Source organism: Elephantulus edwardii, unplaced genomic scaffold (assembly GCF_000299155.1).
Source record: "Elephantulus edwardii isolate Elephantulus edwardi_28Jun2011 unplaced genomic scaffold, EleEdw1.0 scaffold00013, whole genome shotgun sequence".
NCBI lineage: Eukaryota > Metazoa > Chordata > Mammalia > Macroscelidea > Macroscelididae > Elephantulus > Elephantulus edwardii.
The window spans coordinates 1,151,472-1,169,639 of NW_006399763.1; the positions used below are offsets into that span (position 1 = coordinate 1,151,472).

Genomic DNA, 18,168 nt, shown 5'->3' on the forward strand with positions numbered 1-18,168 from the left:
CAAACAAGAATTGTATACCATGGACTGCCAGAGAACGAACAAAGCTATTTTGAAAAAAGGACAGCCATAATTTTTCTGAAGAGCAAATACAGTTAATTACATATTTTATTCAACAACTGTTTCACTGAGTGTGTATTAAATAAAACTCCTTTTTTCACATGATGTCTCCATTTCCCAGAGTAATGGAATCATTGTTTCAGCAACATCGATCTGCAGGGGAAAACTCTAGATTCTATTAGGGCTATCCATGAACGGCTGAGAACACAGCACAGCACTCTGTGAGTCACTGTCGGTGAGCAACAGAAAAGCGCTTCCGCTCCGCGGGCCCAGGAGGAGAGAGAGGCCCGCCCACAGGTCACGTGGGTCCCAGGCATTCCGGCCTCACTGGGCACTCAGGGGGACTCTGTACGCCACGTCACGTAACTTGGTCCATCCAAGCAAGGGTGGAGACCTTCTTTATTACAGCCATGAGAAAAAGACTGCTCACGTCCACTGTGATAACCGAAGGGCGCTACATCCTTTGTAGGGCCAGTTTCTTCGTCGCAGATCAGTGGCTTTGAAGAAGAGGCCAAGAGGCCATCTCGGCTTCCTCTCGCCGCCCTGCTCCCCCCGCTCGTAGCGTTCCCGTTGGTATCGTCCGCGCCCCGCCTCCACGCCGCCTCGCCCCCTAGCGCTCGGGCGGGGGCGGGCCCCTCACGTGACCCCCGTGCGCGGCCGCGGGAGGAGCGAAGTCTTGGGTCCGAGGCGCAGGGGACGGAAACGCTAGCCGAGCGTGGTGCGCTGCAGCTATTCGCGAGTTCCAGTTCTGAGGACGCGATGTCGGGGCTTTCTCTCCGGCTCCTCTGGGCCGCCACCTGCCTGGCTGCGCTCTCTGTGCTATCTGTGGACTCGAATTCCACCACTCCGGAGTCTCTCGCCAATATCACGACTTTAACGCCGACCACTAAGATAACTCCGACTAACGTGACGACCCTCGCACCCAACACCACGGCCGCACCAGGTGGGCCCGGGCCCCGCGGGCTTCCTGCGTTGGCCCGCGCTCACCCCGATGCTGTTCCTCGCCTCGGTGCGCGCGGGACCGAGGCCAGGACGGCCGCGCTCGGGGTGAGGCGGCGACTCTGGCAACATGGCGACCCGCCCCGCGTCCAGTGCGGGGTCGGTCGCCGGCTGGCCGGGGTGGGTAGGGAGCGCCTCGGTGGGAAGGGGCGAGAGTACCCTAATGGTGGTCTCTGCGGAAGTGTTCCCCTTGGAAGTACTTTTTTGGGATGCATCCCCATCCCAGCCCACCTTCTCTAGGTTCGGAGGAGAGGACGTGGCTGCGTCCGGCGGTGGCGGCCGCCGAGAGGTGGCTGATGGGCCAGACCGCGCTCCCAAAGTTGCAGGCGAGACCCAGTGCCTTTCTCTGGGCTTTGTAGTCGATCATCTTGATCATCTCGCTGGAGGGCGGCTTTCCCGGAAACCGGTGAAAGAAAAAAAAAACACCAAACTTTAAAAGACAGGAATATTCTGCCGTATGAGACTTATGTAACAGTAATCAATCTTAACTGCAGTTTAATGATACTGCATCTGCAGATTGGTTTGAGATTTGATCTTTAGATGAGTGGAAAATTGACTTCTCTGCATATGCAAAGGAAGAAACGTACCTTGTTAGGCTTTGCATACACGGTCTCTGGACCAGGTCTTCGGGCAAACCCGGGAGTTCGGTGGTGAAACCTAGGAGATAGATGAGATCAAAGATGAAGCAACTCTCCAGGGAGTGTCGTGGTGGCGTGGTGATTGGAACCTCAAAAAGTCTCTCGGATGTCACACACTGTCGCTTCACACACTCCCATCGGGTTTCCTTGGCGAGGCTTGAAGTTTCTCTGCCCGTCTTTCTCCCACCGAACAGCTGGTGAATTCCAGCCGTGGCCCTTGGGTTAACAGAGCCTCATGGAGCTAACTACGCCACCAAAGCTCCTTGATTCCTAAGGAGCATAACCTTTAGGCAGATCGATGTGAAAATGCAGGCAAGGAAGGGAGGCAGATTTGATAGGATTAAGTTATTAGAAAGATCAGATCTTTAAAACCAGCAATCAGATGCAGTTGTTTTCGTTTAATCCTGGGTGAAGGCGAACTTGAGTTTTTTGGTGAAGTATGAAGACAGTGCCTTGACTTTATTTTTATGCCAAGTTTGACCGTGAATAAGGAAGACTCAAGAATGAGTGCCTTGACATTGTTCAGGTGAAGATATTGACCACACCATGGACTGCCAAAAGTACAAAGCCGTCTTGCAGCTGGAGGGAAAACATACATTCAAATCTCTGGAATAGGATTTCGTAGTTGGAAAAGTGAAGGGTCGAGAAAGACACTCAATGAATGGATTGACACAGTAACTGCAGCAGTGGGCTTAAAAGCACAGTCATCCATAAGGATGGAGCAAGATCTGGCAGGGTTTGTTCTATACAAGGGAGCTCTGAGGAGGAGAACTCCATAGGCACCTAACATCAGCAATGTTTCTTTTCTTTCTTTTTTTTTTTTTAATTTTTTTTGTGTGAGTGTACCGTCAAATCAGATCTGACTGGTACAGGAGGAGGTTGTCCCTCCTTTTCCCGGCAGAGCATCTGGTGGATTCAAACCATGTGCCTCTGGGATTGTAGTTGCAGTTTCTTGCCACTAGGCCACCAGAGCTCCCCTAGCAATGTTTCTTGCTGGCCATGTTCCATGTTAGATGTATTTAAAGTATAATGTAACATAATTCTTCAGCTAAAGAAAGGTGTGAAAAGCTTAACATGAGGAAAATGAATTGCAGTTGTACTGAGAATTTTAGCTACCCCTTTAAATATGATAGAGCAGAATACTTTGTGTCTTCTATTTATTTGATGTTTTACTCCCAGAATTGTATGGTTTTGTTATTTGTTTTGTTACAAGAAAAAAATTGAAATACTAATTGCCTTAGTGTAATTCAAATGCATGGAGAAGAGTTATTTCTGGGAATTTTAGTTGGCTAAGCTGTAATATGAAAGGTACTCCATTGTAAATCACAATCACTGTGCTACCCACTTATTATCAAGCAAACAAGATTTTAAAAAGCTAGCATTCTTCATCTTTATGAAGAACTATTGTTTCTACTTTGTGTCCTTTTCTGAGGGCCACATGTCCTGCTATTGTTGTGTACCATCGAGTCAGAACCAACTTAGAGCTGACCCTCCAGTGAGTTTTCAGAGGCAGTAAATCACATGGGAATTGATGCCCATCTTTCTCCTGTAGAACAGCTGGTTGATTCAAACCATGTGACTTTGGGATGGCCCCACAACTCCCTACCATTAGGCCACCAGAGGTCCCTCTTCCTGCCCTGGCTTCTAATAAGTACATTCAAAGGCATTGCCTCAGGTTTTTAGGCAGGGTTGAGGGTGAGGAGAGGGAAGCCAACGGGAATATCCTAGGTAGGATGATGGAGCCATTTCTGTATCCCAGTCATTTGTCTAGAAGTTGAAAACTTCCTAGGTCTTGTTTCTGGGCTGTTTTTCTTAAACTATTATTGACAAAGGTTTTGCTAACTTGTTAAGATTTATGTAATACACATATGTGTTCCCTTTGATATTGTCTGATAAATCTCCTGAAGAGTGAACCATTTATGAATTGAACATGTCTAGAAAGTTCACTCATTTTCATAAAGGACATCATAGCAGCTTGGATTCAGTTAGTATTGAAAATGTAATTGTACCAGCTTATGTTTTAGAGAAGTGATTTTTCAATATTTAGTGTTGATCTTATATAGAGAAAATGAATTCCCCAATGTATATTTTTTTCTCCCAATTTTTTAAATATGGGTTTATTTACATTTTTTTCTTCCTTTTTTTTTTTAACTTACACATTTTAAGAATTTTTAAAAATTCCTCAAGAAATCTTAGGGTTTGTGAGTGCCTTTAAAAATAGTCCTGGTGAGAAAAGTATCTGCTACTTTTCTGTGTTTTGTGTTTGAGTGGATCTTTTTGTTGAGTAGCTTATGATTGGAATTTCTTAGTGTTTATCAAATTTCATCATCTGGATTATTTAATTCTTGTACTGTACAAATGCTTACAGTTATTATGGATGATAAGTGGAGAAAACTTGAAATAAGATGTTAACTGATTTTATTTTCCCCTTATAGTAGTAACCTGTGAAAGCCACCACAACTGCACATCCTGTCTTTCTCCAGGCCCTTCTGTTACCTGCTACTGGATAGAATGCAGAGAGGGTAAGAGGCCTGGGTTTGCCTGGATTCTTTTAACAGTTGATAAGCACATCTCCCCCCAGATCCTGTAAAATTTCTTTCCTGCCTTCTCTAGTTTTGTTTGCTTTTAAACCTTTAAGGTTGATAATTAAGATTCAGTTGCTTTTAAAGGAAAAAAGATTTTCAGCATTTTGGAAGCATTAAAAGTACTAATACACTGGAATTAGCTATGAAAAAAAAAAGTGCCATTTCCCCCAAGCAATCTGAAGGAAAACCTGATGAAGCTTCTTGGTTGATTGTACTAGACAAACATCCTGCAGGGTAAACTATAATGTGGAAGAGACTTCATGAAACTATTTGCTTTGGTGTATTGGAAGAGGATAGGAGATAGGAAGACTGTTGACTCTTAGATGTGCATATTTTAAATTTTAAAAGTTACGTGTGCATTTTTTTGAGGCATAAAATGCTAGTTAGAATGTGTTGAAGTTTATAGGATTTTTATTAGAATGATGGCATTATGACATATTTAACTTTTGTTTTCTTAATGTAAGATGATTGTGTGTTTGGGCTTGTTTTTTTAATCATCAAAATAATTGATGTTTTTAAAGGCTGAGTCTCAAAATCCTGTTAAATTTTTTCTTGAAAAAATAATTAGAATTCTTCAGATTATGTAACTATACAGCCCACTGTCATTGAGTCAGTTCCGACTCATTGTGACCTTGCATTGGATTTCTAAGGCTAATGGATTCGAACTGATGACCTTTCAGTTACCAGCACAAAAATGCAGTGCTGTACTGCACCACAAGAACTCCTTTTCAAAAAAACTCTTCTCAAAAAAAAAAAAAAAAAAACCAAACCTCTTTCAGAATTAAGATACTAGCCTAATTTTAGATTAAATTTCTTTTTTTGTGTGTGTATAAGAGTCATAAGTTTAAGGTCATGAGATACAATTTAATATTCCTTCCCTCATATGTGGCAGTAGTCTATAGTAGGAGTTGGCATGTTCTGAAGATTTAATGTCACACTTAAGATTTTCTCAGGAGGGTTTTCCTTTTACTAGTGTTCCAAGGCTGCCTACCTAGGATAGCTGTTTTAGAAATTAGAAATCTAAAGTAGTGAGATCTGGAACAGAGGTCAGTTTTATCTGTTCATTGTATTTACATAAATTTCAAAAGGATAAAATTGGGAGAGCTCCCTTTTAATATCATTAATTTAGCGTGAAAAGGAAAATGACAGTACTCTTTGGTCTTTAAATGTTTATGTGTGGATTTAAATTTTTTTAGAAGTAATTCTAGAGTTTAGTAGTAAAATTTAAGATAATGCAAGTGATTGGTGTTATTTGTCTTTTTTAAAAAATAGCAAGTAAGAGCTACTGTTCACAGAATTCAACAACTAGTGATTGCCACATGGTGAATGACACAAACTTATGTTCTGGTAAGTTTTTACCTTTGCTGCTGGGAGAGTGGCCATGGAGGGGTGGTGGTGTGTACCATCAAGTCGGAACCAACTCATAGGCAACCCTCCAGAAGATTTTCAGAGGCAGTAAATTGCATACAAGGAGATTGACCATCTTTCTCCTGTTATATAGCTGGAAAGTATGAACTGCATTCCTTTGGGTTAGCAGCATAAGTCCTTACCGCTGAGTCATGAGAACTCTCTGTGGAGAGGTGAGGAAATACAAATAAAGTAATAAGAATGACAGTGAATTCTGGAAAAATTACCCATATTTTTTTCTTATTTTTAAAATAAGTTTTGTAATTCACTGTAGTTTGTATCTCCTCTATTTGCATTTTACAGGCCTGGGCAATCTCATTTTTGCCTTGCTGGATTGTAGATTGGTGCTGGTAATTCTTAGACCTACTTTCTAGCAAGTTTGTGCTGTGATTAAACAAACCTCTCGATTTATCCATTTCTTAGATTTAATTTGCTGTCTTATTTAATCTTAAACCATTACTTCTGTGAAAGTAGATAAAATTTCTAGGTAAAGAAGCTGATCTTCCTAATGAATTAAAATTAATGGGGGGAAATCAAACTACTGAATTGAAAAGAGAAAATACATTTCTGGAATGTGTCAGTATTACTTTTAACTAATTTTAGAAGACTTTTCCCCAGCAATTTGAACTTCTAAGGTGAGAATTTTGTTAGTTTTATCCTGTGTGTTGTTTTTAGGTATCATCAAGTCAGCTGCAAATCATAGTGACCCTATAAACAAATCTAAACCTTGCTCTGTCCTGCACCATCATGATCTTGGATAAGCGCAAGCTCGTTGCTATAGTCACTGTGTCTGCCCATCTTGTTGAGGGTCTTCTCCTTCTCTGTCTCTGACCCTCCAACTTTCCCAGCATGATGGCCTTTTCCAAGGGCTGGCCCCTCTTGACAACATGCCCCAAGTAGAAAGTCATTGATCTTGATTTTGTCATTCTCACTCATTTTTCCAATTTTCAGATGCAAAGAAAACAGTTGAAAATACTATAGCTTGGGTCAGGTGCGCTTAGTCTTTAAATGGATATTACTGGGGTTTTTTTGTCCTGTGTAGAATAGTTAATGCAAGAGTGAACATTTTTCCTGTAATTGTTTTGATGCAGTAAGGATTTTAGTTTTTTCTTTTAGTGAAAATGGAACAATTAAAATAGATCAAAGATACCATGATTCTATTGCTTATAGAGATAGGATTGTGTACAGGGGCAATGGAACTGACCCATAGCTGAACCTCCAGTGGGTTTTCAGGAACAGTAAATTGCACAGGAATTGATTGCCCATCTTTCTCCTGTGGCGCAGCTAGTGTATTTGAACCGTATACCTTTGCATTGGTTGTACAGTTCATTACCACTATGCCACCAGAATTCCTGGACATAGGATTAATTAAAAAATTTGAATAAATGGAGTCAGAGAACAAATTATGGCTACAGAGTTCCTTAATTATACTCTGTGTCAAAAAGCAGACTGAAGCAGAGCAAAGGAACACTACCTGGTTAAAAATTAAAATGTAGCAGGATTGTATCTTTTCTCCATACCTATTTAATCTGTATGCTTAGCAAATTATTCAAGAAGCTGGAATCTCTGAAGAAGAATGCAGCATCAGGATTGGAGGAAGACTCATCAGAAAAAGATGACACAACCCTGCTTGTTGAAAGTGAAGAAGACTTGAAGCACTTGATGCAGAAGGTTAAACACTGCAGCCTTCATTATGGATTGCATCTCAACATAAGAAAGCAAAAATCCTTGCCACTGGACTAGTAGGCAACATAATGATAGTAGAGAAAAGATTGAAATTGTCAACTACTTCATTTTACTTGGATTCCCAGTCAGGAGATGTATTGCACAGGGAAGGTCTGTAGTCTGGGACCTCTTCAAATTACTGAGGATCAGAGGTGTCAGTTTGAAGACTAAGGTGCTCCTGATCCAGGCCATGGTCTTTTCAGTCACTTGCTGTACATCTAAGAGCTGGACATTGAATAAGGATAACAGAAGAATAATTAATACCTTTCACCCATAATGTTGGAGAAGAGTACTTAATACCCTTTGACTTCCAAAAGAACAGCTAGGTCTTGGAGAAGGTGCATCTGGAGTGCTCCTTTGGAGGTACAGATGATAAAGCTTTCTCTCACATACTTTGGTCATGTTGTTAGGAAAAGTCATTCCTTGGGAAAAGGATATCATTCTTGAAAAGGTGAAGTGACAGTGAAAGAGAGGAAGACTCAACCAGGTGGATTGATAGAGTTATTGCAGTAACGGACTTAAATGTGTCAGATTGTGAGGATGGTACAGGATAGGGTAGGGTTCACATCTGTTGTTCATAGTTACTTGAATCGTACTCAACTTGATGGCATCTAACAGCACATGATAGATCAGAATCCTTGTCAGTAACTGAGTGCCACTGAGCTGATGATAACTCATAGCGAGCCCTTTAAGGTAAGAACTGCTCTGATCCCTATAAGAGAGAGTAGACTTCTCTCAGAGAAGTCCTCTGTAGGCTTTTAGAATAGGGTTTTTTCCTCTCAGTATCTGGTAGGCCTCCACAGCCTACCTTTTGGTTCGCTGGCTTATGTTTAACCATTGTATCACCAGGGTTCTTGTTTCAATTTGAAGACATAAAATTCCAAATTAGGTGATAGCTTAAATAGTAGACAAATTTACTCCTCTTTCATGTAAAGGAATCATAGACTGAAGTGCAACTAGAGGGATAGCATGGCAACTGAAACCATTAGGAACACAAGATCCTTGGTTTTTACTTTGTTGTTACATGCTGTTTATCAAGTTGTTTATCCCTAATACCCAATGTATAGCAAACATTGAAATTCAGTCCTGTGACATCCTCACAGTCATTACTGTGTTTGAATGTATTCTTGCATCCTTTGTCACTTCATCTTGTAGTGTTGTAGCGTGGCAGGGTGATGGCTTCCTCTTTGTCATTGATTCTTACCTTTTCAGTTATAACATCCTTCTCCAGGGACTGGGCCCTCCTTATAAATGTTCTTGCTTCTAAGGAGTGTTCTAATTACTGTTCCATTCTCTAAGAGCTTTTTGCCTTCCTGTCCATAATGGTGCTTGTGTTCCAATTATCACATTGGTTTTTCTGCTTACAGGTAAAGGGAGGGAAAGAAAATTTGAATTCATTTCAAAGATGCTTCTTAGACTTCCCAGTTATAACCAGGCAAGACCAGAACAAAGTTGCCCAGGCCTGTAAAATGTGCAGGGACTATACATGGCACAAATCAAGGGAGGCTAAGTAAGAGCTTTCCAGGGGAGCTCTGGTGGCCTAGTGGCAACTACAGTCCCAGAGGCACACGGTTCGAATCCACCAGATGCTCTGCCGGGAAAAGGAGGGACAATCTCCTTCTGTACCAGTCAGATCTGATTTGACGGTACACTCACACAAAAATTAAAAAAAAAAAAAGAAAGAGCTTTCCTTTGGGGAAAGGAGTGTCACTAGAAAATTGTTGGTTGTATTTCTGAAGGTAGAAAGATAATTGGTTGGGATCAAATTTTGGTCTCTTCCATGGGTGGTCCTTAAATACTGTAAAAATAAAGTGGTACTCACATGTCTGTCTCACTAGGAAATGTGTTTCAGATAGTATTTTCTTTTAAACTATTTCAATTTATACTGGTTTCTTTGTTTTTAATAGTACCTACTCCTGCTCCGTCACCAACCAGTACTTCAGGTAATCTAGGATAATGGCCCTTTCTCTCTTCTTCCTTTTGGAAGTACATTCTGGGTAGATAATGTTTTAATAGCTACCTTAAAGTTTTTTGTATAATTTGAAGAAATAGTAAAGACTAATGTGGGCTTGAGCTACATATTACGTCTGGTTTGTGACAGTAATGCACCATTCCAGCATTCCACATTTAGTGAATCTGAGCAGATACATTGTAGTTTTGTACATTCATTCCACAAACATTTTAAGGTTTTTGTGAAAATCTTGTAAAGTATGAATGATGAAAGAAAATAAAATCACCTGCAGTTTGTATAAATGACTTAAATCTTCATGCCTTATTTCTTAGTGTGACTTTTTAATAAGGTTTTTGGGTTTTCCCCCTATTCTTTGAAAATAGGATAATCTGTAGAGAGCTTAGTTCTCTCTCTCAAATACTAATTCTTGGTTTCTGCTTGAAAAACTTTATTGAGAGATTGTGCACATAGGTGTTTATTGTTAGATCTTAACTCAGACATAATTTTATAGCAGCTTAATACTTTAAATATTGTTATTTCTGAAAGTATATCTATATTAATGAACCATTAACTGAAATTTGGTCATTATTCTCTAAGAAGTTGAACTGGTGGAATATTTTTAAAAGATAAATGCTAAATAACTAGAAAGTTGAGGTTTTTAATACATTCTGTTTTCATTCCAGCTAAACCCACAACTCCGGCTTCCTCTACAACTTCCCCAGCAGTTACTACATCAGGTAATTGAGGTTTCTTAAACCAACAGTTTGTGGAGTATATGTACAATGTCGCCTTTTACTATTTCTAACGGCATTTTCCATTTTTGTTCATAAATATTTGTAGCCTGAATGTTGTGCCTTAGCTTTAATGGACTAATATAGTAAACTATATAGACCTTAGAAGAGCTGAGAATCCTTGTATAGTTTTTTAATGTGCACTCATGGTAGGCACATTAGGTTTACATAATAATATAAAAAAATCCTTTTTTTAGAATTTGTAGGTTAAATAGAATTGATTGTAACTTAATAAATGCTGATTGCTGTTGCTGATTACTACTATGGATTTGATGGTGTGCTTTAAATCCCTTGATGATGTGAGTGAAGGCAATATGTACATCTTGTTTGACTGTAAAGGCCTTTCAAATCCATTATGACAAACAGAAATAGCCTAATATCTTTTACATCTTAGGTTCCTTTATAGTTCTTGAAAATGCATGTAAACATTAGCTTTTATTCATTAATGATTTGCCGTGTTATAAACTGGATCCAATATAGGTTTTGATTGGCCATATTGTAAACTAAGTGCTGTATAGATTTTACAGCAGGTCATTCTAGGGAACCTTCTTGTATTTAAAATACACTATCATCTTGTTGATTAATTTTCACTTGCTTTTTGTGATTTTACTCTTTCAATTTTAGTGAAGCTATTTTTCATAGGAAGTAATACAGAACAGTTGTAATCAGTTTGTAATCTGTTCACCTTGCTTTCTATATAGCCATCAGAGCTGATTTTTATTGGATAATGAAGAAAAAAACTGAAAAGAATTTTAAATATTGCTCTTTTTATCAAAATAGATGAAACTCCAAATTTTCTTTTTTTGTGCCTCTTTGAAGAGTTCTACTTTTTTTAAAAAGAAACTTAAATTTCCTCATAACTCGGTAATGTTTCTTATAATGTAAATTTTTTTTTAAATTTTTATTGTATTATTTTTACGTGTACTGTCAAATCAGATCTGACTGGTACAGGAGGAGATTGCCCCCTCCTCCAGCAGAGCATCTGATGGATTTGAGCCACGTACCTCTGGGATTGCAGTGCACCGTCTTGCCACTAGGCCACCAGAGCTCCCTAATGTAAACTATTTTGACAGTGTGCACTTTAATATTCCTTTTATGACAAATTCTTTGCTAGTTCAAGTTATTTTACAGATATTCCATGAGATTATTTTTATAACTTGAAAATTGTGTTAATTTTATTTACCTTGTAGTTTCTAGAAAACCTCAAAAACCATGTGAATTTTCTGTACAAATGCCAGTGATCACTCTTTTTATCAAGGAACATTTATGTACTGTCATAGTGACCCTTTATAACAAAGAGTAGACTGCTCCTACAGAGTTTTGTGGGCTGTAATCTTTGAGAACAGGTGCAGATTCCCAGGTCTTCATGTGCGTGTACTGAAACCTCAGGTTTGATGTACCTTTATGTGCTCATTTGGCACCTACTGGGAGGTACAGATACTAACTGGAAGGTTGGTAGCTCAGATTTACCCATAGGAACCACTGAAGAAAGTCCTGTTCCTTCAAAGTGTTCCTTCAAAGGTTGTATCTTTGAAAACTTGTAGAGCCCAGTTCTACTCTAACCAGTGTGAAATCAGAATTGGCCCAATGACTGGGGCTTGCTTTGGTATTATTGTTTTTATATATTCATTCAGGCTATGTGACTTAAATATAGATGAATGAATGAGTGATTAGCTAAAAAATACACCAGACTCAAATCTCATTGCCTTTGAGTCAAAACTAAGACATAGCTGACCCTGCACTGGGTTTTCAAAGGCTGTAAATCACATAGAAGGAGATTGCCTGCCTTTCCCTCTCAGAGCAGCTGGTGGCTTTGAACTACTAGTGGCATTGTCTTTGGCTTAGCAGTGCAGTATCCTGTGGACTGCCACTCAAGCCTCCCTCAAAAGGTATAGTCTTGAAGAAATTACTGCAAATTAAAAAAATGACTGGCATAAAATTCAACTGCTTTTGAGCCAGTTCTGACTCCTAATGACTCTATTCGTTTTCTCAAGCTATAGATCATGATGAAAGGAGACTGCCTATCTTCCTCCTGCAGAATCACTGATTGATTTGAATTGTCAGAGCAGTTCAACATTTCAAATTAACCAGAGCTCCCTTGCAACTGATTGTATTAAAAACACTGACTATTTGAAGTTCTTGAAGAATGGAAGTAATGAATTTTCTTACTTAAGGATAACTTAGCTATTGAGGAGTTGTGTCGAGAGGAAATAACTTTACAAATGCTAACATATGACAAAATAGGGACATTGGGGAGTCTTGAAATTATGCCAGAAGGTCCTGACATTGTTACTTTCTATGTCTTAATCTAACAGGTACCACAAATGTCACTTTGACTCCTACCTCACAGCCTGGGCGAAAGTCTACCTTTGATGCTGCAAGTTTCATTGGAGGAATTGTCCTTGTCTTGGGTGTGCAGGCTGTAATTTTCTTTCTCTATAAATTCTGCAAATCTAAAGAACGAAACTACCATACTCTGTAAAAGGCATCAAACTAATACAGACTGCTGGTTCATTTGTGTAATTCATTGAAACCAAAACAATATCTTATGAGATATCCCACATGGAAGACGCTATTCCAGGATCTTTATATTTCCAGAGGATGCATATAAGATATTTTGGAGCATCAGTCCATGAAGAAGAATCAGTTATTTTTGCTCAACAAGAATATTTAAAATATTCTGCATGAATCCTTGTGGCTGTCTTCTTTTGTTTTAAACAGCTACTGCTGTGGGATTATGTTCTTTTTTGACATGCCAAATGTACTCTTTTTGTAAGTGATGGAAAATATTGTCCTGCACAGACAACCTCATGATTTTTAGCAGTTTAAGTTTAGTCATTTTTAAAGCCTGAAAGCAGCATTATTTTCATCCTAACTCAGGATGTAGTTTAGTGACCAGATTTGAGAAGTATGCCAAATGAACATCAGTCAGGTGTAGTTTTGGCCATAATTTTGAAAGGGGAATAAATTTACAAATTTAGTAGTACTAAACTGTATCCTTAGAATAAAACTTTGTGCTTGATAAGTTATTTTTTTTTCTACATTAGAAATAGGATGCCACACAGGGAATTACATTCCACATTTAAAGACATGAGTGGAAAGGATACAAACCATTAATGTGTAACAGAGTATTGGTCATATTTGTAAAGCACCTTATAGAGAAAAATAAAGAACAGTGCCTTAAAAGACAGACTGAGAGTTAGGCTGTAAACATGTTTGTGATTTGTAATTTTACAATAAGGAAAGTGAAGATTGCTTTAAACAGTAGAAAACCTTTCAGATACCATACTGTTAGTATTTAATGAAAAACTTACTTTATTTCAAAGCAGAGTAAATTAAGCTAAAGCATGTCATACAGAATTGAAAACATTCACATATTAATAAACCTGATTTTTTAATACCTGTTTTAAAAGTACAGAGATAAAATTGGTTTATTGTATTTTCATTTGTATATCAAAACAAAAATATATCCTAACAAAGGGATATCCACCAAGTTTACTTGAAAAGGTACTTCTTTCATGAGCCAAGAAAGAAATAAGTTGTTTAAGGATAATGTACTAACTTTTCAAATGAGACAATCTTTGTTTTCAGATAGCAAATGTGAGCAATGTAAATTCAGAAAACCTTAAGGATTTTTAGTTGATCAGATTACTCAGTTTCTCTCTCCTAGTAAGTTTCAGTTGCTGTAGTAGAATGAAAATGCACATACTTCTATAGTTTTCCTATGAAGTGCTTAGTTTCTTCTTTGTTGCCCCACTTTGGTTTTAGAACAAATTAAAAGATTGTTCTCCCATGCCTTTGATTAGGTAAGAGGCTTAAATTGGTTTAAAATGGTCCTTTGGTTTTTCTAGGTGATTTAAATTTTTTATTTTTGTTTTATTTTTCAGAAGCTGAGTTTAGCACTTGGTTTTCAGTATTTTAGAGTAGGAAATGGTAAATCACTGTGGTCCATTTAAAAAACCAAAACTCTTTGCATTTAGATAGTTATGTAAAGTTGTAAAAATGAACATTGTTTCTGTTACTTGTTGGTACAGCTAAAGTTTGTTTTACTTGCACATTTTTGTACATACAGCTAATGTTTTCAAGTGCCTTAATTGTTTAAAATCTTTGGCTTGAAAGGTTTTGAGGAAAAGGCAGGTTAGATTACCTTAAACTTTTGTGTTTCCATTACTAAATCAGACTCTAGGTACCTCAGAAAATTTTTTATGGTGCCAAGGCTTTAGCGAGTTACATAAAATTCATTTGGAAATACACAGAATTTGCATTCTCCCTAAAGTAATAAAATTAGCTGTAATGATATAATTGTCATTAATCTAGATAAGAATACTTGGCCACATAGTAATGTCACCATATACAGCAAATATTATGAAAATAAAACGTTTTGAAGCCTCTTTTCTGTAATTTTGAGCACTGCTGTAACAAAATCATGAAATTAGATACTGTACAACTACAGAAGAACTCCTGCAATAGAACTCGCAGCCTTTTCAGACCTATTTTCTCCTTCCTTTTGCAATTTAATAGTATCTTGAGCCATTAATAATTCTGGCAGGGTTTTTTGTGTTGGTTTGTTTGGTTTTTTTAATCCCAAATACATATGGAAATCTTTTGAGAATTTTTTTCCATCTGATTTAGTCATACAGATATATTTTGTCAAATAGCTTGTATTACCTTATGGATGTTCCTTGCACAGGCAGACACTGCTATATTTAGAAATTTCTATTTAGTTCACTCAAAACTGCAAAACCAATCTGTATCATGTACCAAAATGATTTAAAATAAACCTACATGTTTCTGGAATTAATCTGATTTATTAAACTCACAGTGTGTGTCTGTGTGTGTGCGCGTGCGCACATTTTGGCTATAAAATTTAATAATAGCAGATTGATCTTATTGGCCTCTTAGGAAATTGGTAGTATACTTATTGGTCCCTTAAATTGTTAGGTGCCATTTTCAGCTCTGACTCATAACAACCCTATAGAATTCTGCCCAATCCTGTACCACCTTCACAATCTCTTGTCAAGTGCTCCAGGACTACCATTCTCATTGTCAGCTACAACTTGTTATGATTCACACAGTCAAATGCCTAGTAAATAAAGCATGAATAGACATTCTGGTATTTACTTTCAGACATGATCTAACATAAACAGTGATACTCCTGGTGCCATTTTTACTATTGATCATGCTGTCTCAGAAGAAAGAATTGTGTAATTTCTGGCCTTTCAAACTCAATGGAGGATCAGCTATGAGTCCTTTCCTATTTGATGGTAATGATTGGAGCTGATTGCATGGTCTTGCTTTGGACATGGTTGCCAGGAGGGTTCAATTTCTGTAATGAAACATGCTTGAAAAAGTGGAAAGTCAGCAAAAGAGAAGACCCTCAGTGAGATGATTGATGCAGTGACCACAACAATGGGCTTCAGCACAGAAGGGGCCATGTGGCTGGTACAGGATCTGTTGTCCGTGGGATCTCTGGGAGTTAATGTCCATCTTGATCAATATTGATCATAAACAGTAAAAGTACCTGGAAATTCCATGTTGCATATATAGTCCCTACTTACATTGTGTAGCCACAGTCAGGATCACTCACTCCAGTTAGTGAAATAATCTCTTGTTGCTTACTGCTTTACTGGCATAAACAACTAGAAATGGACAAATGTCAGGGTCACCTTACATTAATAGAGCCATATTTGTGTCCCAGTTAAAGCATCCCTTAGTGACTAGGGGAAAGCTTGGGGCTACTGGGATAGGAAGATTTTTATGTAAATATAAATGCATTAGGTGTAAAAGTGAGAAGAACCATTCCCACCACTATTCCTTGATTCTTGGGCCCATACACTGATTTAAAGAAATGCTTGCTATAAGACAAAAATCTATAAATTCTAGAATTCTCTCTTGACTGTTGCTGTAAGTGAGCATTCAGCAAACCATTCCACCTTTTAACTACTTCACAGAATTGAGGTTTATCAAGATGGGGGTAATCTAACACTTCTTTGCTATGAACTTGATTCCTTAGATCAGAGTTACAAGGATTTCCACATGATGGACAAGACATTGTATGAGTCCATGAAACAGATAGTGCTGGCAAAAGGATACAAGCAAGAAAAGCAATCCATAACTAGAATATACATCAATATTAATAAAAAGGAATCTCTGTTCCCTTTATTGTGGAAAAGATGCAGTATAATTAATCTACCATCAGGTGAATGGCTGTTCATTCCCTTGGTACTGGTGCCTACTGAGGGCTCAGTATTTATTGGTCTTGCCTCCTAACAAATACTTGGCAGTACTAGTAACTATATCAGACTTGGTAAGGGGAAGTCTGTATTGTTTAACTCACATATCCTCTGTTCCTGACACTGTGGTCACATTGTTCATTGGCCCATTGAGCACACACTGGGGTCACTAGGAATGAGTCTGCCTGACACCCAACAGAGTATATTATTTTTGTCCACCTAACTTTAAAGAGCCTTCTCCATTATGCCTTCTGATGGGCATGCACTGGGATCATGAACGTCTATAGTCTGTATCCGTCCATTCTGAGCAGTCCATCCATATACATATTTATAGACTTCTTGTCACAAGTTAATTTTTCTTCCAAATTCCTGAGAATTCAGCCAAATTCTTGGCAAATGCCTGTGGATTAGCATAGATCTGTATTTAGGATTATGAGTTCAGGCAGTGAACAGCCCAATGTTCAGAGCTCAGCGTTATGCTAATTGAGCGTAATTTCATCACTTTTCTTCAGGAACATCCTAGAGTGTAGCTATAGTACTATTTGTATTCATGTTTAGATGGAACCTATCACAGAGATCCATATCTAAACAAAGGTTGAGCTTTTAAAAATTTCTTAGCCAACTAGGAGCACATGGGTTGAAAAGAAGTAACCAAACTGGAGTTGGTATTAAAGGAGTCTCAGCCGTTTGTTCCTGTAACCTACCACCCAAGCCTACTCAAGTGAACTCCTTTATTTCACGTTTCCATTTGATGATGAATTCCTGCTATGTATGCCTAAGCTTATGAACAGATGGTTCCAAACACCAAAAATCAAGTATGTCACCTGATCACCAATGGTTAGGTGCTCACTAAGCTAAGGCACATTAGCAAGCCAGAAGCTGTTTCTCAGAAGAACACGTTACCTGCAGGGGAAAAAAAAGTATAGATTTGCAACAAAATCACTAGGTCTGTTTTATGAATCTCCTACTGGCACTTTGTAGAGGCTCTGAACAGTGTGTATATATCATAACACTTGGGAGAATCATTGGATCTGCTGGATGGATCATAAGGCTTAAATGATCTAGCAGTTTCTCTTAGCATGTAAACTTGAAATAGAACCTCTCTTGTTCTCACTCACATCTAGGTAATCTTATGGGTAACTTTATAGGTGTGTTGTGTAGCCCACTCAAATATGGCATATGTTGCTTTCAAAATTCAGAAACACGGAGCATCTTTACTTCTTTCCTCTCTGTGTGTATATTTGTTTTTAATATGAGGTGCACTTGTCCTTAGCCCCTTGCCTTTCTGCTTCCTTAGTAACTCTGGAATCCATGTGGAGATAACACTGCTAGTTGAGAGGCAAGGGATCATTAGAAAGAATACAAATAAATTCAAGTCTTAAAAATATAAAGCTAACTTAAATCTTACTTTGTTTGGGACAGTCAAGGTATCTCAGTCTTACTCCATATAATCAATCATCTCCTTAGTACTGTTGTTCTGTGCTATTGAGTTGGAACCAACTCATAGTTGACCCTCCATCGGGGTTTTAGAGGCCAAAAATCGCATGGAGGGAGACTGCCCATTGTTCTCCCGCAGAGTGGATGGTGGATTTGAACTGTGTACTTTGCATTGGCAGCATAATTCCTTACCATTAAGCCACCAGAGCTCCACAGTACTACTAAGAAAGTCTGTTGTTGTTGTTGTTGTTATGTGCCGTTGAGTCATTTGCGACTCATAGCGACCCTATGTACAACAGCCCTAAACCGTGCTCTATCCTGTGCCAGTCTCATTGCCTCTGACAC

The 18,168-nt window shown here is 38.5% G+C and overlaps 1 protein-coding gene across 1 annotated transcript in view; it reads right to left on the reverse strand.

Annotated features, from left to right (window-relative positions):
• Positions 1-392: 392 nt before the first annotated feature.
• Positions 393-18,168, reverse strand: part of CCDC162P — a 94,066-nt gene continuing 76,290 nt past the window's right edge. The window contains exons 18-21 of the mRNA XM_006881228.1: positions 1,644-1,713; positions 1,288-1,447; positions 980-1,229; positions 393-912 (exon numbers count right to left, since the gene is read on the reverse strand). Coding sequence (XP_006881290.1) covers positions 393-912; positions 980-1,229; positions 1,288-1,447; positions 1,644-1,713 — 1,000 coding nt within the window. The remainder of the gene's footprint in view (positions 913-979; positions 1,230-1,287; positions 1,448-1,643; positions 1,714-18,168) is intronic.